The sequence below is a fragment of the Serinus canaria genome, chromosome 1A (assembly GCF_022539315.1).
Source record: "Serinus canaria isolate serCan28SL12 chromosome 1A, serCan2020, whole genome shotgun sequence".
NCBI lineage: Eukaryota > Metazoa > Chordata > Aves > Passeriformes > Fringillidae > Serinus > Serinus canaria.
The window spans coordinates 54,545,946-54,569,085 of NC_066314.1; the positions used below are offsets into that span (position 1 = coordinate 54,545,946).

The 23,140-nt window shown below is 48.7% G+C and overlaps 1 protein-coding gene across 4 annotated transcripts in view; it reads right to left on the reverse strand.

The window, feature by feature from the left end:
• Positions 1 to 22,506, reverse strand: part of LOC103819556 (potassium voltage-gated channel subfamily A member 6) — a 33,627-nt gene extending 11,121 nt beyond the window's left edge. The window contains exons 1-4 of one of the 4 annotated variants that reach the window (XM_050987549.1): positions 16,090 to 22,506; positions 15,696 to 15,782; positions 14,426 to 14,515; positions 9,706 to 10,895 (exon numbers count right to left, since the gene is read on the reverse strand). In XM_050987549.1, coding sequence (XP_050843506.1) covers positions 20,950 to 22,506 — 1,557 coding nt within the window. In that variant the 3' untranslated portion in view covers positions 9,706 to 10,895; positions 14,426 to 14,515; positions 15,696 to 15,782; positions 16,090 to 20,949. Of the gene's footprint in view, positions 1 to 421; positions 492 to 9,705; positions 10,896 to 14,425; positions 14,516 to 15,695; positions 15,783 to 16,089 lie in introns of those variants that run through there. The other 3 variants (XM_050987553.1, XM_050987538.1, XM_018918515.3) reach the window with 3 other exon arrangements.
• Between the last annotated feature and the right edge of the window lie 634 nt (positions 22,507 to 23,140).

Genomic DNA, 23,140 nt, shown 5'->3' on the forward strand with positions numbered 1-23,140 from the left:
AATATATGACTAAATATAAACCACAAAGAGCTGTAATTGCTATTCTATATATCCTCATATCTCTCTGAAATACCATAAAGGGAAAAAAAACTACCAAATTGTTTAGGAGGAATAGTTCCTAACAATGCCAGTGAATATCTGCAAAAATCCTCCAATCTTGCCAGATTCAAAATGCAGATTTGACTGCTCAGTGCCAGTCCTTCATGCTTGGAGAGTTGACACAAATCTCTGAAAGAGACAGTGAACTCCTTCAACCTCCAGCATATTTGTCTTCTGCTGTTTTAACACCTTGGTCCCTGAGGGGAACTCAGGGGGTAGAAGAGAAGAATTTGTTTCAATTCCCTTCTTCTGAAATAGCTGTGAAAAGTGATGTCAGACTCTTATCTCCATGGAGTGAGCGTTCCAGGAGCTTTCAATTTACCTTGCAGTTTAGTCACCTCTGGGCTTTGTCAGACAGAAATATTTTTGCACACTTTTCATTATCAGGCAGCCTGCAAGGGAAGGGAGAGTCACAAATGAGGGGCCTGCTCTGAGTGTTTTGTGTCTGAGCCTGAAAAACAGGCATCAGATCAGCCAAGCCCAACAAAGAGCCAGGTAACAGCAGGACTTGTCAGCATTTGGGTATTCCATGAGTCACATGCACAGGGACAAACATTTTCCTGTGGTTTTTTTCATCCTCACTGCCCATCTGTTTGTCACCACTATTGTGACAGCAGCACAACACCGTGTCCTGTGGGAGGAGAGGTCTCCAGCTGTGCCTGACTGCTATCCACCATATTGGTGTCTGCAGCATGTGGACCAAGTGACTCTGTATTTGGGTCACCGTGCCAGACCCCAGAACCAGGTCACCTTGCAGGAAACTGCAACATTCTGGTGCCGAAACTCAAAGAACCAGCACCCGGAGTGCGGGAATCGCTTGGACAGGGGCCGGCGGCTGCACAGCGGGTCTAGTGCGGCGGGGAGGACGCTCCCGGACCAGCGAGGGACATGGAAGCCGTCGCGAAGGTCGTAACCCAAATGCATGTTCAGTGGGGAATAGATTGTAAACTCAAGGATTTATGCCTCGCTATTTCGAGGCTTATTAAATTACAGGCAATAGATAGCGCCGTGGATATTCTCCATCCGGAGAAATGGGACCATTGTACTAAGGTTTTAGCTGAAGAAACCATGTCCTGTGGCTCGGGGAAAGCTCTCAAGTCATGGGGCAGGGTTGTGCAAGCCTTGCAAAAGGCAAGAAATGAGCAGGACACCTGGCAAGCTGCAAAAGCGTGGTTGCTGGCCACGCCGCAGCTGGGGGTGGGCGCGGCGACACAGACCGCAGAGGACTTAGAACAAACCGGTGGTGAAAAGCCATGAACGCCGGAACCCCCCGAGCAGATCGGCTTACCATCAGAGGGGGGGGAGGACGCGCGGTCGTTTTGGCAGGGGCTCATGGAGGAGGCGAGGGTGGTGGTGAAACCGCCGAACCCCGAAGGGGAGGACAGGGATACACCTCCGCCATATGCGTTTGAAAATGGCGGGGAGGCGTGTGTTCAGGGCGGAAAGGAAGGCGCGCCGGGTGGAAATGGAGTCAGCCCGCTTAACAACGCATGCGCGGGCGAGCGGGGTACAAGGCGGCCCTCGCGAAGGTGCGTATGTCCAATCAAAGCGCTCAGCTTTGATTTATAAGGACCACATTCGGTCCTTATAGGGCAAGGACCTCCCCCAGCAGGAGGCGGGGGGACCCCAGGGGGAGGGAACGGTCCGACCCCTGCAAGAAGGGGCGGGGTCGGAGCCCGAGAAAAAGGCAGAGCAAACCGGAAGTCTCCAAGCGGTCGACTTCCGACTGGGACTCGGAGTCAAGCTCCGATCCGGAGGATTCGGTGCGGGGATCAGGGAGCTCCGACTCAGACTCGAGTTCTAACAAAACAAGGGCAGCGGCACGTAAGGCAACTAGCCACAGCGCTCCCGCATGGGTAAAGGGGACATCAGAGAAAGATCGAACCCCACTTACAGACTGGCGGAAAATAAAAATTGCATGCGCGGAGTGGACCCCGTCAGCGAAACTGGTGTTTCCGGTCCGGGTGGGAGGACCCGGCAGCAACCAAAGGTTCTATTCCCCGGTAAACCCGAAAGAGGTGCAGGCGATTATTAAAGCGATCGCGGATAAGGGGATTAATTCTGCAATGGTTTTAACTCTCATTGATGGCGTTTTTGGGGGGGACGACATGTTACCTTTTGATATTAAACAGACCTGCCGAATGATTTTTGATGGGGCAGGGATGATTTTATTTAAGCAGGAGTGGGAAGATAACTGTACTAAACAGCTAGCCCTGGTAACAGGGGCAGACCACCCACTGCACGGCTCCAGCATACAGAGGCTAATGGGCACAGACCCTACTATGATTACCCCCCAAGCACAGGCAGAAGGCCTGAGGGCCCCAGAGATTATGACAACAACTCGGGCTGCCCGAGAAGCCATCCGTGTTGCCTCTAAAGTAATAGCCAAGCCTTCACCTTGGACTACAATAAAGCAAAGTGAGAGTGAAAGTTTCACTCAGTTTGTGGACCGTCTGCAGTCAGCCTTGGACGCCTCCACATTACCCTCAGAGGCAAAAGGTCCAGTGCTGGCAGAGTGCCTACGCCAACAATGTAACTCAGCCACAAAGGACATTTTAAGATCACTGCCACAGGGGTCTAACACAGCTGCCATGATCAGGCATGTTGCTAAGGAGGAACACCTAGCTCCCATCCAAGCAGCAGTTCACACTGCAATAACGAGTGTCATGGCATGCATTAAGTGTGGCCAGGGTGGGCACGTGGCGATAAACTGTCCCCGGTTAGGACACCCATTGGCATCTGCTCCCCCACGTCAGGGGAAACCTCGGGGACCATGCTGGTCATGCGGTAGGAAGGGGCATGTAGCTAAGGAATGCAGATCCAAGCATCAGGGAAACAGCAGAGGGAGGGGGCAGCCGGGCCGTATCCAGCCTCCTCCCACTGGGAACATGCGACGGTCCAGCTACAGCAACCCTCAATGGGGCACAGGGTTCCCGTGCCCACCACTGCCAACCCCTCAGGGAATGTCCAACTTTGCCACCCAGCCAATGGTCCAACCAAACCCACCTGCGCCTCAGGAATACCACAAACAGCCCCTTGGGGGAGAGGTCCCTGGGTGGCTTTGGCCATGAAAGCATGGGAACGGGACCCATGGGTGGCCGTTGCCGCGAAAGTGGGCAAGCACCCACTGATCATGTGGGCAGTGTGTCATCTTCACAACAGCTCCAACGACTCGGCCATCTGCCTTCCCTTTTGGGTGGACACAGGGTCAGACGCCACTGTCATCCCAGGCATACATTGGCCCCGACCATGGAAGCTAGAAGCAGCCCCCATGGTGGGCGGAGTTGGAGGGCTGTCCCGAGCCCACAAGAGCACCCAACCAGTGGCAATAACCCTCTGCACCGAGAGAGGACCGGGAAGAACCATCACCCTCACTACATACGTGATGTCGGACTGTCCACCCTTACTGGGAAGAGATGCCCTTGCCCTGCTGGATGTTAGGGTGACAAATTTATTTTAGGGGCCACTGTAGCATACCCACCATTGCCCATCAAGCTGACTTGGAAATCAGCTGACCCAGTGTGGGTCGATCAGTGGCCCCTGTCAAAGCCTCGAATAACTGTCCCCATTGAGTTGGTTAGCCATGAATTTCACAAGAATCACATAGAACCCTCCACAAGTCCATGGAACACTCCAATTTTTGTGATACCTAAGCGGTCTGGTGAAGGCTTCCGTCTCCTACACAACCTGCGGGAGGTGAACAAGCGAATCCAGCCCATGGGACCTGTCCAAATGTCACTACCCATGAACTCAATGATACCAAGAGGACAACCCTGGGCAGTGCTCAACATCAAAGACTGCTTCTTTTCTATTCCCCTGCATGAAGACGACAAAGAGCGCTTCGCCTTTTCCATTGTCTTCCCAAACAGCCAGTGGCCTAACCTACGCTTCCAATGGAGGATGCTTCCACAGGGAATGCTCAACTCCCCTACCATCTGCCAGATCACCGTGGACCGAGCGCTAGCACCTGTCCGGCAGAGCAATCCGACGGTAACCATCGTGCAGTACATGGACGACATCCTGATCACAGCACCAACCACGAGTCAAGTGGACCAGCTGGTGTTAACCATCTCCAAGACCCTGAGGACGAATGGCTTTGAGGTGGCGAGTGCAAAAATAAAAAAGGGACCATGCGTGACCTTCCTAGGAGTAGGAATCACAAGTTCCTACATAACCCCTCCCCAGATGAAAATCCGCCGGGACATCAAGACGCTGCACGACATGCAACAGCTGGTAGGGTCCTTACAGTGTCTCCGCAACATTGTCCTGATTCCTCCCGAGGTCATGGACCCTCTAAATGACCTCTTGAAAGGGAAGAACCCATGGGAGCAGAAAACCCTGACACCAGAAGCGGTAAGCTCACTCGACTTCATCGAACGTCAGATGTCAGAGAGCATGCTCACCAGATGGGATTCAAGTGCTCCAGTCGATCTGTATGTCCACTTTACAAAAAAGGGGGGAGTGGGAGCCTTAGCCCAAGGATCCCCTGACAAGGCCCAAGTGATACTATGGGTGGTCTTGGGGAAACCGTCACGAGCCTTTTCTCCGGGAGTCGACTGCCTCAGCAATCTCATTATGAAAGGCAGGAAACTCGCCCTGAGACATCTAGGCATCGAGCCGTCCAAGATAAGCTTGCCTCTCCGCAAACAGCTCTCTGCGCAGTCAACAACAATATCGGAATATCTAGCGATAGCCCTCACAGGCTTTGGAGGAGAAATTCGCTACGCAGAGAAACCCCCTTGGACTCAGCTGCTCACGGTCATCGATATCGACCTCCCACCCAAGGTGGTCGATCAACCACAGGTAGGGCCAACCATCTTCACGGACGCATCATCGCAGACCTCCACCGCAGCGGCAGTGTGGCAGTCAGGAGAACAGTGGCAATGTGTCAAGGCGGCCAACCCTACACTTTCAGTTCAACAGCTTGAAGCAGCAGCTGTGGCGCTAGCGTGCGGACTGTTCCCAGAAGAACACCTTAACATCGTGACTGACTCCATATTTGTGGCAAAACTCTGCCTAGCCATGTCCGGACCAGGTGTGTCAGTGTCCCTAGTGGCAACGATGCTGGAGGAAGCGCTCTATTCACGGAAAGGCACCATATCAATCATCCACGTCAACAGCCACGACCCGAAGGGTTCTACCAGATAGGCAATGACAAAGCGAACGCCGCAGCAAAGGGCGTATGGACGCTGAAAGAAGCTCGTCAGCTGCACGAAACCCTTCACATCGGAGCGAAAGCGCTTGCAAAAAAGTGCAGAATTTCTACTGCAGACGCAAAGCACGTCGTCGCAAGATGCCCTCACTGCCAGAAGTTGCCACTATGGTCGTGTGGTGTCAACCCCAGAGGTCTCAAAGCCTCAGAAGTGTGGCAAACAGACTTTACACAATGCCAGCTGTTGAAACCTCGAGCGTGACTCGCAGTTACTGTAGATACGTACAGCGGCATGATTGTGGCCACACAGCATCTCAAGACGGACTCCAAAGCGACCATCCAACATTGGCTGACAGCCATGGCATGGCTTGGAGTTCCAAAGAAAATCAAAACAGACAACGGCCCAAACTTCATCTCAAAGGCAGTCCAGACATTCGCCTCGAAACGGAACATCTCCTTGGTGCAGGGCATCCCATATAACAGCACCGGACAAGCCATCGTCGAAAGAGCGAACCAGACTCTGAATGCTAAGCTAGAAGTGCTAGCAAAGGCAGAAGGCTTCTCCAATGCCATTCCCCCGGGTGACCAAGCGTGCATCCTGGCAACGGCACTACTAGCATTAAATCAATACCCTGGGGGGGATGAAACAAACAGTCCAGCTCAGAAACACTGGGCACCTCGAGCATTAGAGGAGGGCCCGTGGGTGATGATCAAAAACGAACTGGGGGAGTGGGAACAGGGTTGGAGATTGGTGCTCACGGGGCGGGGATATGCGGCTGTTAAAAAGGACGGGCACATTAAATGGTGTCCGCTTAAGTCAATCAAGCCCGATCTTAACCATGAGCAGAACAAGACTGATGAGAGTTGTGAGTTTTTGTTTACAGGACATGCTCGTGGGGTGTCCTCGTGACGCGTACATCCCCGTTCCAGAGGACGGACTGCCAAGCCGTCCAGCAGCGCCCGAGAGAGCCGCGCGGGTGAGACTCAGACATCAACGGTGTTTCTGTGTGATTTTGCTGTTGGGGCTTGTCGCCAGAGGGCAAGCCAGCCCAGACCACTACCCTCATCAGCCATTCAGGTGGGTCATGCGACACCTTAGCAGTGGCAAGGTGCTCAAAGGAGTCACCACACCAAACACACCATCCTTCATACTCCGCTTTACTGACTTGTTTCCGGGACGACCAAAGGTAGACCCCTCTTCCCCACACGTCACACAAACGTACCTAACCTACTGGTGTCCAGACTCAAACCCAGGAAAAAGCTACTGCAATCACCCAGGGTGGGGATACTGTGGGCATTGGGGCTGCGAAACCATTGTCACAGATGCCAGACCGTCGGGGCCTGGGTGGGATCCACAAGAGCCCGGCAGGTTCTTGCAGTTCACCTGGGCACCCACTGGCTGCAAAACACCCTTCTTTTTCCATGGCAATTTCCATCGAAACAGTCATAAAATCCCCAAATTTCGGAAATGCACTAACTACAACATGACAGTTTTACAGCCAGATCACCCCAGTTGGACCACAGGCAGAATATGGACAGTAGCCGTTCAAGGGTCAAAAGAGTGGGTGAATGTGCAGATTATCAGACTCCCAGCCTCTATGTCCCAATCAGTCGGACCCAATTCAGTTCTAGTAGTGAGCAAACCCAGGGAAGAGATCGCAGTTAACAGTAGTTCTAGCCCCGAAACGCAGAAGTCAGAACTAGTCTCCCCATCCAGTCTCCTAGCCAAACCGAACCTTTCCAATTCAATCATAAACGTGCTAAATGCTACCTTCATATCGTTAAATCAGTCCAACCCAAACTTCACAGAATCATGCTGGTTATGCTATGATGCACAACCCCCATTTTACGAAGGTGTTGCCTTTGATCTCCTGTTCATCTACTCAAAGTCAAACAATCCACGCCAATGCAGATGGGACACCCCCCGGAGAGGCATTACCCTAAGTCAGGTTACGGGCCAAGGCAAATGCTTCGGTAATGCAACCTTGGCAAGGCAGACGGGCAGTGTCTGCAAAGAATTTGGCAAACTTAAGGGAGGGAAGTTCCAGTAGGTGATCCCAGCTGCATCGGGGATGTGGGTCTGTCACCGATCCGGAGTAAGCCCATGTGTACTCCTTGAAAAATTCGATCACTCTAATGACTTTTGTGTCCAAGTTCTAATCGTTCCTAGGGTCCTGTACCACTCAGACGAAGAAGTGTACTACCTCTTCGAAGAAACCAGCCATCTCCACAAAAGGGAAATATTGACAGGTTTAACTATAGCCATGCTGCTCGGCCTAGGAGCAGCCGGAACGGCCACAGGTGTCTCAGCCCTAGCGACCCAACACCAAGGACTGTCCCAACTGCAAATGACGATCGATGAGGACCTGCAAAGGATCGAGAAGTCCATCTCTTCGCTGGAAAAATCCCTTTCCTCACTCTCAGAAGTTGTCCTCCAAAATAGGAGAGGACCGGACCTCCTGTTCATGCAGCAAGGGGGCCTGTGTGCTGCCTTGAAAGAGGAATGCTGCTTTTATGCAGACCACACCGGAGTCGTCAGGGACTCCATGGCCGAACTGAGAAACCGGCTGAACCAAAGAAAAATGGACAGAGAAGCTCAACAGGGTTGGTTCGAGTCGTGGTTCAATCAGTCTCCATGGCTCACCACCCTGATCTCTACCCTAATAGGCCCAATCACTATAATCTTACTAACCCTAATCTTCGGGCCTTGTATATTAAACAAACTAGTGTTATTCGTTAAAAGGTGTTTAGAAACAGCTAACATTTTGTTTCTCGAGCGCCGACAATTACTTTAAAGCATGCTAAAGTTACTAACACACTTACGATTTTACACTAATCCTACTAACCCATGAAATTTTGTAACCTTTACATTTTATAACTTTATGAGATTTTTACTAATCATGATGGGGGGGGGAAATGTGGGAGAGTTAGGGATTGCGGCCGGAAGAACTTGGGCTGTTACACGTAGACAGGAAGAACCCTCCTCACCTTCAGTCTGACCTTGGCTACCTGGCCGCACCCAGGACAGGGCCAAAGGAAGTGACAACAAACTACCCAAGCCATAAATACCCCTGAAACCTTTGAATAAACGCCATTTGCTATCCACCATATTGGTGTCTGCAGCATGTGGACAGAGTGACTCTGTATTTGGGTCACTGTGCCGGACCCCAGAACCAGGTCGCCTTGCAGGAAACTGCAACACCTGACATTATCCAGGTGTCAGGGAGGAGATGAGGAATACTCAGAAAGATCTCCCTGTCTAAAAGGTTTAGGGAAAAGAAGGAAACCAATGGCTTTATACTGTCCCATCTTATTGCTGAGGCATTGAGATGTGAGTGATATCCAAAGGCCCCGTGACAGAACTGGGGACTGTCCCCTTGACTCCAAGCCCAATATTTAAATCACCTTCCTTCCTAAGCAGTCTCTTAACTATCAAAAAACCCACACAACCTTTTGGTGCAATTACAACAAGCAGAAATACCAGGACCAGAAGTATCAATGGGTGGTTTGTCTACACAGTTTCCATGACTGGGGACAGAGGATGGGGAGGAAAGCTGCATCAGCTCCCAGAACCCCTCTCAGCTGCAGCTGGCTCTATCAATATGTATTCAGACATTTTCTATACGGATGCTGATTAGTGGTTACTGTGCAAGGAACTCCCAACTCATCTCCTCTGAAATCCCCTTAGCTAAGTGTTAGTGGCAGCTCACAAATCTGCACAGGTTTGATTTTTAAAGAGCCAAGAAAAAAGTAAGAGAGGAGCCACAGTCCTCTGCAGATAGCACCTTTTCCTTCCATTCTCATTTCATCCAGAAAATTTTAATAACAAGCTTTTTGTAGTTTTTTTAATTTTTTTTTTCTTATCACATAATCTCAGAGTAAAAAGATCCTAAAAGCTGACCAGCCGAGTGGGAACAGGAGGAGGTCACAGTTCAGAATTACATGTTCTAACAAGTCCGACAGCACTGGAAAAGCAGTTTGGTCTCATCAAAAAACTTTTCCAACTGGGCAGGTGTTGGAGATGCAGAAAAGAAAAACTGGCTTGGCTCAGCCATAGCCAAAGCACTGGAACATCCCTTCTGTCACTGGGAGTACATGCTGTAATTACCAATGAGCTTTGGGCTGTCATTTCATCTCTTCTGGAGCATTTGAGTACCACCTAGCTGAATTCAAGGAAGTATTGGAGCTGACACTGGAGCCATGCTGGTAGCAAACACGAACAACCAATGCCTACCACTACACTGCTTAAAAAATTAGTTTATTAAAAAAAAACCTCCACTAAACCAAGGATATCCCCTCCCTTCCAAAAGAAAAAAACAACGAAAACCCCAAATGCATGTTATATATTTCATTCCAGATCAAAGTTAGAGAAAACAAACAAAAAAACCCCAAACAAACAAAGAAAAATCCTACAACCAAACCAAACAAACAAAACCAACCAAACAAAAACCAAAACAGGACAAAATTTTGTATTTTACCTTGTTTACATGCATTTTCTTTTAAAGAAAGGCAAAAATATTTAGAATATTAAGAAAGAGATTGTGCATGTTACAAAAAATTCCAAACATGCCTTTTGTAAAGGGTACCAAAATGAACAAAATGAAACTTCTCACACAAATATTGCTGATTTTGAGGAAGGGACACCTCTTGAAAACACATCCAAAGAAATGTTTGCATTCCACTGCTGAAAACTAGATCATCAAATACCAGACTAATGCAACAGTGAATACTCTCCAACACATTTCTGAAAGTCACTTCCAAGGACAAGCTACAAAGATCAATTCTTTGTCATAAGCATGAAAAGCCATAGTCTACAATTTTCAAAGGAATGTGCAGGACAATGCTATTTCTGACACGCTAAAATATGATAATAATTCAGAACCTGAGAATTACACACTGCTAAGGGTTCCTTCCAGCTTGGGCTATTCCATAATTCTGTGAGTAAACTGAGATCAGAAATAAATGCACAACTGTGTTCATGGTTCAAATCAAACTCCTTGGCTTACTCCGTATTTCTTAAAACTCCTTTCTAATGTGGCTTGTTGCCATGACTCAAATGATGCCAAGTGCTTGGGACAGGTTCTTAAGACATCTTAAGGGCCACCATATTTGTGTGCACCATCCTGCCAATGCCATGGATAGAGCACAAGTGGTGTCCACATTCACAGGCTTTTGTGATGTGCATGGATATTAATAACATTTCTATTGCCTGGCTTTTCTTTTTTTCCTCATTGAATCACGAATCCTAGAACAGCCCGAGTTGGAAGGGACCTACAAGGATCATCAAGTCCAACTCCTGGTCCTGCCCAGGACACCCCAACAATCCCACCCTGTGCCTGGAGCTTTGGCAGCCTTGGGGCCATGACCATTCCCTGGGGAACCTGTTCAGTGCCCCAGCACTCTCTGGGGGGAAGAAAATTTTCTTAACAACCTAACCCTTCCCTGATAGAGCTCCAGCTGTTCCCTGGGTCCTGTCCGTGGTCACACAGAGCAGAGATTAGTGCCTGCCCCTCTTCTTCCCCTCATGAGGAAGCTGCAGAACTGCTGTGAGCTCTGGCTTCAGTCTGCTCTTCTCCAGATGAACAGGCCAAGTGCCCACAGCTGCTTCTCATGTGGCTTCCCATCCAGGTCCTTCATCATCTTACTACACACAGGAGAAAAGCAAAAGAGCAGAACAGTTTGTCTAAAATAGAGATGGAAATCACAGGACAATGGTTTCCTCACTGAAGTGAACAAAGAGCATTAACAAGCAGGAAAGCTCAAGGACAAAGTCTAAGGGCAGCTCTTCCTGGTACTTCCATGACACAGAGCTGGCTGAATGGATGAAGCTCCCACCTCAGTCAATATTTTGTCTGCCTCCTGAGCCTAAGAGGATCTTCACCTCCACAAGGGGAAACAATTCTGGGTCCCTCAGTTCAGGAAGGACATTGAGACGCTTGAGCACATCCAGAGGCGGCAACGAGGCTGGTGAGGGGCTTGGAACACAAGCCCTGTGAGGAATGGCTGAGGGAGCTGGAGTTGTTTAGCCTGGAGAAAAGGAGACTTAGGGGTGAACTTATCAATCTCTACAACTCCCTGAAAGGTGGATATAGTCAGGTGGGGATTGGTCTCTTTCTCTAGGCAGCAACTGACAGAACCAGAGGACACAGTCTTAGGCTGTGCCAAGGGAAATATAGGTTGGATATTAGGAAAAAGTTTTTCACTGAAAGAGTAATAAAGTTCTAGAATGGCTTGCCTGGGAACGTCGTGGAGTCACCATCCCTGGATGAGTTTAAAAAAAGACTGGATGTAGCACTTGTGCCATGGTTTAGTTGAGGTGTTAGGGCATGGGTTGGACTTGATGGTCTTTAAGGTCTCTTCCAACCTAGTGGTTCTGTGAATTCTGTGATTTGAGAGAGGTAAGAGAGGTAAGAGTGGAAATGTGAAATTTTGTTCTGTGTCAGAATAGTGCATGCCATAGGAAATGTTTCTGTTCATCTCTTAAGGCTAGAGTGGCCATTGGGACCAACTGCTTTGACCTCCTACCCAACAATGCTGCTCGCCACAACTCCCTGACAGGAGGGTGTGGCCAGGTAGTGGTCAGCCTTTTCTCCAGGGGAACAAGGGACAGGACCAGATTAGGAAAAATTTTTCTGAAAGAGCAGTTAATCATTAGAGCAGACTGCCCAAGGAAGTGCTGGAGTCACCAGCCCTGGAACTATTCAAAGAATGAGTGGACATAGCACTTCATCATATGGTTTTCTGGGCATTGTGATATTCCACTGAAGGATAGACTTGATGATCTTGGAGGTATTTCCAACCTCAATGATTCTGTGAGCAGCAGTTGTTGAAGACCACGCATCACTGCTCATTTCTGCAACAAACCACAGAATCACAGACTGATTTGGGTTGGAAAGGACCTTAAAGATCACCTAATTACAATATTCCTGTCAGAGGGGCAGAAACCACCTTCCACCAGGGCAGGTTGCTCAAATCAGATAATCTAACTGAGCTGCAGCAGAGCTGGTTCAAGGCTTTCCTCAACATTAGATGCAATGAATGCACCATTCCAATGATTCCAGGGAGCTCATGGGAGTGATGAATGACCACAGATTCCAGGAAGAAGGAAGGTCAGCAAAGAGCTGGAGAGCTCTGGATAGGGAGAAAGGACTGGACAAGGTGAGCAGCCATTCCAGATTGAGGGGAAGAGTAGTAACAGAGTTTGGTGGGGTTTTTTAAAGGGTGTGAATTTGCTCTCTGCCTCCAGACCAGCTCCTGGAGGGATATGGTATCCTCTGTGCCGTTCTACCCCACTACTAGGACTTCCTTCTCTCTCCTCAGTCCCACAGAGGAAAAAACCTCCCAAGACTCACAGTTCCTCTCCTAGCTCTCCCTCCTACCCACAAAACCCAAGTATTTAGTAGTAAAATCACCACAATTTGGTGTTTTGTACGTAAACGTGCAGTATGGCAACTGATCTGGAGACACAAGAAATGTGAAGATCTTACAATTTCTCATATTCTTCCTCTTTTTTGGTTATTTTGCCCCCAGTACTTTCCCAACTATCGATCTTGTCAGTCTTTTGCTAGCCTAGAAAAGTCAGGCTCTTCCAGCTTCCACTAGCAAAGCACATTCCATCCACCTGATCATTCTTGCTGTTCTTCTGTGAATCCTGCCTGACCAAATTTAGGTCACCAACAATGCACACAGCATTCCAGATGAGGCCTTGCAGAATTAACATTTTCCAGGTGTTACTGGACATTCTTGTCCTGAGATTTTCCAAGACTTCCACCTGGATTTTTTTTTTTTTTTTAACTGAGCCACTCTGGTGGCTCAGTGGGATTGTTCAGCCTGGAGAAGAGAAGGCTTTGAGGTGACCTCAGTGTGCCCTTCCAGTGCCTGAAGGGAACCCACAGAAAAGATGGAGAGAGACTCTTGACAAGGCCTGGAGTGACAGGACAAGGGGGAATGGCTTCACACTGACAGAGGAGATTTAGATTCCGTATTGGGAAGAAATTCTTCCCTGTGAGGGTGGGGAGGCCTTGGAACAGGTTTCCTAGAGCAGCTGTAGCTGCCTCATCCCTGGAGATATTCAAGACCAGACTGGATAGGGCTCTGAGCAATCAAGGTGTCCCTGCCCATGGCAGGGGGTTGGAATGAGATGGTCTTTAAGATCCCTTCTAACCCTGGCCATTCCATGATTCCACAACTATTCCCTCTACTCACCCTCATCTGTCCCAGCTCCAGTGGTATTTTTCCTTACAGCAAACTGGTGATTTTACACAAAGCTTTCTGTTCAGTTTCAGGGAAGGCAGGACTGACATCAGAATAGTTAGAGCAAGTAAGTCCCATTTTTCTAACCTAGTACTCCCTATAAATGGAGACTTTGAAACCAGCAGATGTAAAGCCAACCTACCAGGACTGCAATGATTTTCACATAGCTCTATCAGAAAAAAAAATGTAGGAGGCGTAGAGCTTGTGTCCACATCTACCTCTGCCACCCTTCTGTTGTTCTATTACTTAAGAATTGCAACTTCATTTCTTCATCTTAAAAAGCTCTGTCTCCTTGAGAAACATATCCTGGCAAGAGGAAGCTAAGATAGAGAGTGGTCAGGAATCCAGAGCCAGAAAGTGCTACATTCAGCACGAGGAATTTGGTGGCCATGCCTGACCCAGGCCAGCCTGGCTCCTGCTCAAGCCAGGCATGTGAGTGGGGGTGTCAAGGACACAAAAATGCCAAGCACAGCACAGCAGAAAGGCACTCGCCCTCACCTTATGTTGTGGCAGTGCCACACCTTCCCCAGAACTCCAGAGCAAAGAGGCAGACAAAGAGACTGTGGTCCAATTCTGCTTTTGCTGGGGATAAATTTGGAGTCACTTCACTGATATCAGTGGAGTTATTCCAGAATTGCACCAGTGTAAAACAGGGCAGCATCTGCTTTCTGAAAATGGATGCCATCAAGCTAATTGAAAACAACCGATGCATCAAGGAGCAGCAAGAAGGGATGGTAATGTTCCAGTTTTCTTGTAAAATACCATTTAATTTCCCTCCAGAGAATGTAAGAGAATAAACCAATATGTACCCTAAAAGCTAGACCTTTTGTTGGTGTAAAATTGTATACAAGCTTTTAAGTGAATGGACCAATGTGCACCTTCAGCACCCTAAAGAGATCCAGTCTAGTCATGTGCACTTACGGTCATCTTCTTTGAGCTTGATTCTTCTCTCACACTCATTTAAATCAGGAGTCATACCATCCACAATCCTATGGAAACGTTTATCTTACCCTGGGTAGAGAGCAGAATCGAGGGCCCTCATTTTGTTAAACAGACAGTGGCTAGATTTGGTAATTAAATCAATAAATTTGTGACTTATGTCACTTTTGGACTAAGGGTGTTCCAAAATTTTATATCACTGAATAAATATCTTTATATTAATTTAGTGAAAAATAAGCCAAAGAAGGACTTGCTGAATTTTCTTTGTGTGAAGACAAAAGTTTCCCCTAATTCTGATCTCCAATGAGTAGTCAACACAGCTTCAGTATTTATGGTGAACACAGAAATGGATGAGCACTTTCCCTCCTGCAAATCCTTTCTTTCCTTTCACTAAGAAGAAGTTTTACATAGCAAAGCTCAATTATTTCTTGGGCATCCTCTTATTAATTGGCATTACAGACAACCTCAAAATGTCCAGTGGTGAGGATTCACCATTGGATGTTTTAGGACAGTAAAACCCTCACTGACCTCAGCTATGAGTTTCCCAAAATATAAAGCCATGTTATGACATTCAAACTCCTTGTGCCAGCCAACAAGCCCCAGACAGACTTCCCTGGAGCAAGGGAAAATCCACCCAAAGAGGGAAAAGCATGTGGAATTAACATGTAGTAACAGCATATGCTGTACTGTTAATTAGCACAGTTGCTGTCTGCTTTCCCCAAAAACATTTTTCTGGACTTATCTCCTTGGGCAGGGTCTTGTAGGACCCCAGCCTGAACAAGAAGAGCTCCTTGAAACTGGCAGGCAGTTTCCTCAGGCACTGTCTTTGGTGGCAGCTAAGGACACACCGCATTCCCTGGTTCCTTTCATCGGGGGATTAAGTCTTTTCATCCTGCCACACCTGCTCCCCTCCTTATGTCTAAAGCAGGTGTCTGCAATTCAGGCATTCTCCTGCAAACCTGCTGATAACATGGCTGCAAATCTCCTCAGATGGGATCTGCCTCTAGTGGGAGCTTCAAAGAGCAACAATGAAGGGCTCAAGGCTGTGGTCTTGGTTACAGCAGCAGCAACAGAGATATCTTGTGATCACAGGGGTACCATGGAGGGCAGTGTCTTCCAATTCCCCGTGAATCCTTCCACATCTTTCCACCAGTGAGGAAAAAAATGCATAAAATGCTGCTGCTCTTAATTTCTGTCAATATAAACTTAAATTTAAGTTTAACTTAGCTCTGCTGTGTTTGGTAGGACTTACTTGGACTCGAGTCAGGTAGAAGCTTTTGGGAAAGCTGTGGTTGACTCCTGCTGTAATCTGCAGATCTTTCCCTGATGTAAACAGGACCTCAAGAAAAAACAAACAAAAACAAGCAGTTTAACAAACAGTACATACGCTTGGATTTGATGCAGAAGATTGAAGATGGAGCCCGATATAATCCAAGGCAGTTGTACTAAAAGGAGTTTTGCCAGCTTGAATCAGCAGATGGTGAGGATCTGGCTCATACTACATTTCTGTAGTTTATAATTATCTTTCTTTCTTCACCTAGAACCAGATTCTCCCTTTAGGCTGCAAAACTTAATTAGGAAATCCTTCCTCACTAATTTAAAGAAACTCTTGGTCATTAATTTCCCAGAACAGAAAGAAACCTTACCTATTTCTGCCATAGCAGCAGATGCTGGAGCTGTTTGTTCCTTTGCTTTTAGGGTTGATGCTGCTCTTTCCATCAGCATGTGGAAGACATTTCAGTCCTTACCCTGTCTCTTGCTGCCCTGAATTTTTTTTACACTCACTCTTCTTTATCCCATAGGGACCTCTGAATGAGAGGACCCAGGACAGAAGACCAAGTTCAGTCACCTTCACCCCCACAGCTGCTGTAGCAGTGCATTTTTATCCATGAAAGTGGAATCAAGAGGCCCAAAATTACTAAAAAATCCCAAATTCCAGTATTTTCCAAGAAGGAGCAGAACAGGAATTTCATCTTGGAGTCCAACAGTAAAACACCTCAGAACAGGTCTTCATGCCTTTCATGCTTCCAGACCTTTGAGTGGATAAAAAAATGGTGTCCTCAGTAAAATTTGTCCTTTCCTTCCTTCCTTCCTTCCCCACCTCCAAGGAGATGATTTCTGCCCTGTCCTGCTTTGGTGAAAACATCCTGTGGGAAAATGATCAGAGGAACCAACTGTCACAAACCAGCCAGGGGGAATAGTCTCTTCCACTGCAAAACTATTTCCTAGTGAGATTGCTGCAAGAGGAATTTCTGGATCTTTAATGTAATGCTTTAGCTGTATTCCTTGTCATCAGGCACACAGGTGACTCTACATCAGACCAGTTGCCCCTCAGCTCCCTGGCTGAGTGCTCAGATTGTTCTTCACACACTCTCCAGCTCTCTGTGTGCAAGAATGGACGAATAAAATCTCTTCCCCTCTCCAGGTTTACACTCTCTGCTTTCAAAGGCTGGAAACTGCCCACCTGAAGTTGGACAGGGCAGCTGTCCTGTACATGATATAAGGTGATGGGATCAGCTCCACTAGGCAAAGAAAACATCTGTAAAGATAAGGTGCTGATATCTGAACACAAAATATCCAAGGAGTGCTTTTGCTTGTAGCCACAATCAAAGCACAGAGAGAAACAGTCCGGGAGGTTGTTATGGAAACAAGTCCCTGGAGGTGCCTACTTGGCTTCACAGGGATGTGCTCTACCCTCAGAAGGAAACTGATTTGCATTTTGAGCAGCTGGGGGGAAGTGCCAAGGGCTGAGAACTTGAGGTAAGGTTTTTGAAAGCATCTCTGTGATTCAGTGGCACAAGACCTCGGGTAAAGTCAATGGGTGCCACAGTGTCATTTCAGTCACATGAAAAAAAAAAAATCTGAAGGCTCCTTAAAAAAGGTCAGATTCCACAAGTTCTGTAACATATAGCATTACTGATGACTCTGGGACTTCACTGCTTTTCAGGAGGTGCTTTGAGAAGGATTTACGTGCCTCAAATGAGTCCCAAGGTTACAGTTTCCATGCTTCTGCTGGTGGTCTGTATTTCTCTTAGAGTAAACATAGAAAACCCAAGGAGCAAACACCACTCCTGCTTTACACTTTTTCATGTGCCCTTTTCTTTTCAGAACTGACTAATGTGGCTCACAAAAACTGCACAGAGCTGCCTTGCTCACCACAAAAATTCCTTCACACCTTGGGTGCGATCTGCGGGAGGGAGAATCCAATACCCACTAGAAACTCACTGCTGGATTCCACCCAAGGGCAGGACACCTCTTTCCAGGAGGATCTGTGTAAGACACACTGAGATTGTGCTACCAGTGATCTTTTTTTGTTGCTAGAGTCTCCATGTCCATCTGTCTGTCATGCTGGTCAGGAGAACAATCTGTTCTGGGCAAGGAGGGCTCTCATCTGGCAGGGCCAACAGGGCCAGGTCCAGGGGGAGAAATGAGCCCAGGAATTTTCTGACGTAGGCTCAGCGTGTCTCATGACTCCTCCTGAACTTGTGTTCAACCTGATTTTTTTATATCTTACTTTGGGGGAACTTTTATCAGCTGATAGACTCAGGCATAAAATATCCCCAAACATGGGCATTCTGCTGGGAAAGGGCAGCTGCCTCAAAACATCCCTCTTATTAAATAGCAGCTTCTTTTGCTAGTTTCTAGCAATACGAAATTTGAAGACCAGTGCCTCTCTTGCCTCACAGTAAAGATTTCATTAAGGTGACCCTGAAACTCAACTAAGAACACCACCAAGACTAAGACATGCTAAGAACTGGACAACTTTTACACAAAATCAACAGAGATGCCACCATGCCCCTCAGTCCCACTTATTTACCAGGACAATTTACCCACCAGCTGATTATAGGTGTCAAGGGATGCAGAATGGTCCCCAAGGCTCAGAACTTCACAAACCTTTGCTTCAGTCCCATGAAGCAAAGAGAAATTAGGCTTTATTCAGGTAAACCCCTCTGAGCTATGAGCCCTCACTACATCTGATGTTGCTGAGTTAGGGATGGAAAGAAAGATTTTAGTTTTTAGGTGAATAAGAAGGTTAATTTTAATGAAAGTAGCAGGTATTTTTATAATGTGGTTTGTTAAGGTGATACTTGGTTGGTTTTAAAGTAGAATCATCTCACACTATTGGTGCACTATGAATAGCACACTGTGGAAAACCATAACTATAAACAATGGTTACAGAAAGAGAGATAATAACTGTTCTAATTCTTTCCTCTAAGATTTCTAAGCTCAGGCTGGGAGAAATTATCTCTGTTCTTTCTTTGACTGAACTGAGAATCTCCACACACATCAAACTTGTTTCTTCCAGACTGAGAGAAGTGGCATTTTCCTACTGATTTCAGCAAGAGAGAGAGAGCAGAGGTTTTAATATAATGGTTGTGTGCTGACCCCAAGGGAGATCCCTCCACACTAAAAACATTTGAGAAGGCAACAGCACTCTGGAGAAAAGGAGTAGTTAGGATTTGCACAAACAACTTCTACCATATGAGCAGGGCCAGGATGGAGACAGGCCTCAATAAAAGCACTCTAGGCATGGAGCCATATCTCAAGACAATTGAAAACAGAGTAATGAAGATGCAAACAGATACCACCTCATAACCAGTTCTATGGCCAGTTTTGACTATAATAAAGGATAGGGCTCTGAGCAACCTGGTCTAGTGGAAGGTTTCCCTCCCTGGAAAGAGATGACCTTTAAGGTCCCTTCCAACACACGTCATTCTGATTCTATGATATGCCTTTAGCATTCTTAGTCTTATGGCTGAAAAGCACAATATATATACAAAATCTATTCTCTATATTTTTGCACCTTGGCATTATGTCTGTTTTATGTATTACATGTGTCCCATGCAATATATAGTACATTCCAATATGCATTTCATACACTGTAATTCAAGACATTAATGGCTGCCTTTGCTTTCATACACATGCAGACATGTGAAAGCAGAATAAACACTTAGAATTCAAACAAGAAGGATTTTTCCTTGCAGGAAAATCTGCTAGTGGAATCTGAAAGCATACATTTCCCTTTCTTACCTGCTGGCAGAGCTTGAAACATTTTAAAAGTTAGGTGTAAGGCAGAGCTGAGTGAAACTAATGAAATTATCTGGGAAGCAAAATGTGTATTTGAAGATAGAAATCTCTGGTCCCTTGGCAAACCTGGCACTGCAGGCCAAGCTATGCATATTTTGCATGGCTGGCACAAACTGCTCTCATAAAACCAATTACAAAAACACTGCTGTCGCTCCTATCCATGAAATACCAGGAACTGGCTAGGCCAGCAATACAGCAAGAACATCTCTTTGGGTCTCGCTGTTTCTCCCCTCATTTAAAGGGTCTGTTGGCTATTGCTGGCTTTGTGCAGACAGTTTAGGGAAGTTTTTATCTGTGTCAGTCTCAGTTTCAAATGTTGACACATTCACCCTGGAGCATTTTATACCTGTGACTTGCTAAACCAGCACGATCCTCACACAGCACAGGTGCAGAGCTTTCTGTAGTCAGGATTTTCCTGCCACATCAACAAAACGTCAACATGCAAACTTTCCTCAGCTACACAAATGCTCAATCAAAAGAAGCAGAGGAGTCAACTGCTCTCACATGCCCAATACAGAGCTGGGTATCTGAAGCACAAAGCACATCTCATTAAACGCTATTGTGTGAAGATGAACTCTGCAGATAACAAATGAATTTACTCAAACACGCCTTGTATCAGAAGGCACTTACCACTATGAAGATTAAGTTGGTACTATAAAAGCCAATTAACATCAGGGTACTGGCATAAATAAGGCTGAGATAAGCTCAAAACACAGAGAATCTTCACCAAGTTTGTTCACTGTTTTAAGCCTGTTTTTGATACATGATGTATGGTCACAAGTAGCAAAGAGCTTTTAGATTTATGCACTTTTTTTTCTTTTTTTGAAACCCAAACCAGGAGGATCTTTTAGTATTGCAAGGGTTGCAAAGAAGGCAGGAATCTGCTTGCTGGTTTTCCCTTACAGCTGCAGAGCTCCCTGTGATCCTGGCTGCAGCGTTTCCATTATTCAAAGGCAATGGCATGGCAGGCGTGACTGATTCCACAGCCAAGGGCACCGCACTGGCTCAGAGACTGAGAGCACGGCTCGAGCCAGATGTTTGTAGCCCCTTTAACTGTTTACACTGCTGAATGCTTCTGCTGAAGCAGTGGCAAGGACTTCTCTGCTAGTGGAGTTACAAGGCTTGGTCTCAGAGCAAATGTTGGATTAAAGCAGTCATCAAAAGCAGAGAAAGAAATGCATAAGGGAGTGGGGATGACAGCTAGCACTCCACCGAATAAAGCAAGAACATTTCTGGCTGCACACAGTAATGAGAAACAGCAAATCAGGCCAGAAGAGCCCATTATCACAATCATTCTGTTTACGGTATCACAATTCACAGTCTGGCATGTAAATGCTGAATAGATCCAGCTGCTTGTAGGAAGACAACTGTAACAGTGGCTTGCAGCTCCATGTCTGGACCCAGGACAACAAAACCCATCACACCTCTGTCAGCATTTTCTTCTCTTTATATCCCTGGTTATTGGGAGGAATGAAGTTGGAATACTTCATGGACTCCAGGTCTTCTGCTTCCAGGAATTCAGATTTGCTGAGGGACTGATTACTGTCCCCTTTCTTGGGCTCAGAGAAGGGTGACTGTTGCTGGCCACAGGTGACGTGGGTGTACTGGCACTGCTCCTCATGGTCAGTCTCTCGGTGGTAGAAGTAGTTGAAGTTGGACACGATGACAGGGACAGGGAGAGCAATGGTGAGCACACCAGCAATGGCACACAAGGAGCCCACAATCTTGCCACCAATGGTCATGGGATACATGTCCCCATAGCCCACGGTGGTCATGGACACCACTGCCCACCAGAAAGCATCAGGGATGCTGGTGAACAGCGAGTCAGGGTCATCAGTCTCTGCAAAGTAGACAGCACTGGAGAAGAGGATCACCCCAATGAAAAGGAAGAAGATGAGGAGGCCCAGCTCCCTCATGCTGGCCTGGAGAGTCTTCCCTAAGATCTGCAGCCCCTTGGAGTGCCTGGAGAGCTTGAAGATCCTGAAGACTCTGACCAGGCGGATGACTCTGAGGATGGCCAGGGACATGGCTTGCTGCTGGCCCCCATTGTTGCTGCTGCTCCCAGGCTGCTGCTTCTGCTGCTGCTGCTGGGCCAGCTCGGTGCCCAGGGTGATGAAGTAGGGGATGATGGCCACGATGTCGATGATGTTCATGATGTTGCGGGAGAACTCGGGCTTGCTGGGGCAGGCAAAGAAGCGCACGAGGAGCTCAAAGGAGAACCAGATGATGCACAGGGTCTCGATGAGGAAGAAGGGGTCTGTGAAGAACGGGCCGGAGCCAGCGGCGGGGCGCAGAGGCGGGGGGGTTCCGCTTGGCGGGGGCAGCGGCGGCAACAGCAGTGCCTCGTCCCCGAGAGGAGCAGCCTCCCCGAAGCCAGGCTGGGGTCCCTTGGGCTCCTGGCGGAACTCGGGCAGGGTCTCCAGGCAGAAGATGACGATGGAAATGAGAATGACCAGCACGGAGACGATAGCGATGGCCCGGGCTGGCCCGGAGCTCTCGGGGTACTCAAAGAGCAGCCAGACCTGGCGTTGGAAGTGGTGCTGGGGCAGAGGCTTCTCCTCCTCTGGGATGAAGCCCTCATCCTCCCGGAATGTCTCGATAGCCTCCTGGCCCAGCTGGTAGAAGCGGATCTCCTCCAGGAAGATGTCGAGGGGCACATGGACCGGCCGGCGGAGCCGTCCCCCGGACTGGTAGTAGTAGAGGATGGCGTCGAAGCTGGGTCGGTTGCGGTCGAAGAAGTACTCGTTGCGGAGCGGGTCGAAGTAGCGCACCCGGCGGCTGGGGTCGCCCAGCAGCGTGTCGGGGAAGATGGAGAGGGTACGCAGCTGCGTCTCGAAACGCAGCCCCGAGATGTTGATCACCAGGCGCTCGCTGCTGCAGCAGCTGCCGCCGCTCCGTTCCTCGCCGGGCACCTCCGCCTCCGCCTCGCCGCCCGCTCGCGGGGCCGCCAGCGCCAGCGGCTCCTCCGCCCGCATCCCGCCCGCTCTGCCCGGCGCTGCCCTTCCTCTCCCGCCCTTCCCTGCCCCTCCGCCTCGCCCCGCTCGCCTTCAGCGCCCGCCGCCCGCCGCCATCCGCCTGTTGCGCCTCGGTGCGGCCGCGCTCGCCCGGCGGCTCCGCGGTGCTCCCGGCGCGGCTCCTCCTCCGGTCGCGGGGCTCGGGGCACCGCGCTGCTGCTCCTGCTGTCGCTGCTGCCGCGCCCGGCTCCGCGCTGCGCTCCCCGCGCACACACAGGGACACACAAAGACACACGAGAGAGAGAGCAGGAGAGGGAGGTGTGCGAGCACACACGCACGGTGTCACGTACGGGAGAAGGGCACACGCAGACACAGGCAGGCACCCACAGAGACGGACAGACACAGACACGCACGCCGCGCCAGCGCCGACACGCTCAGCTACAGACGGATGCGCGCACCCGCCAACGGGGGATGCTTGCCCCACCTCTTCCCCCGCCGCGGAGGACGCGGCGGCCCCAGCCCCGGAGCGTCGGCTTTTCGCGGGAGACCCCTGAGAGGAAGCCGCTGGGGGACCAGCTCTCCGGCCAGCAGCTTCGCAACAGCTGGTCCAAAGGGCGGCACTGCCACCGCCCTTCTTTCGCCCACCTCTCCCCCT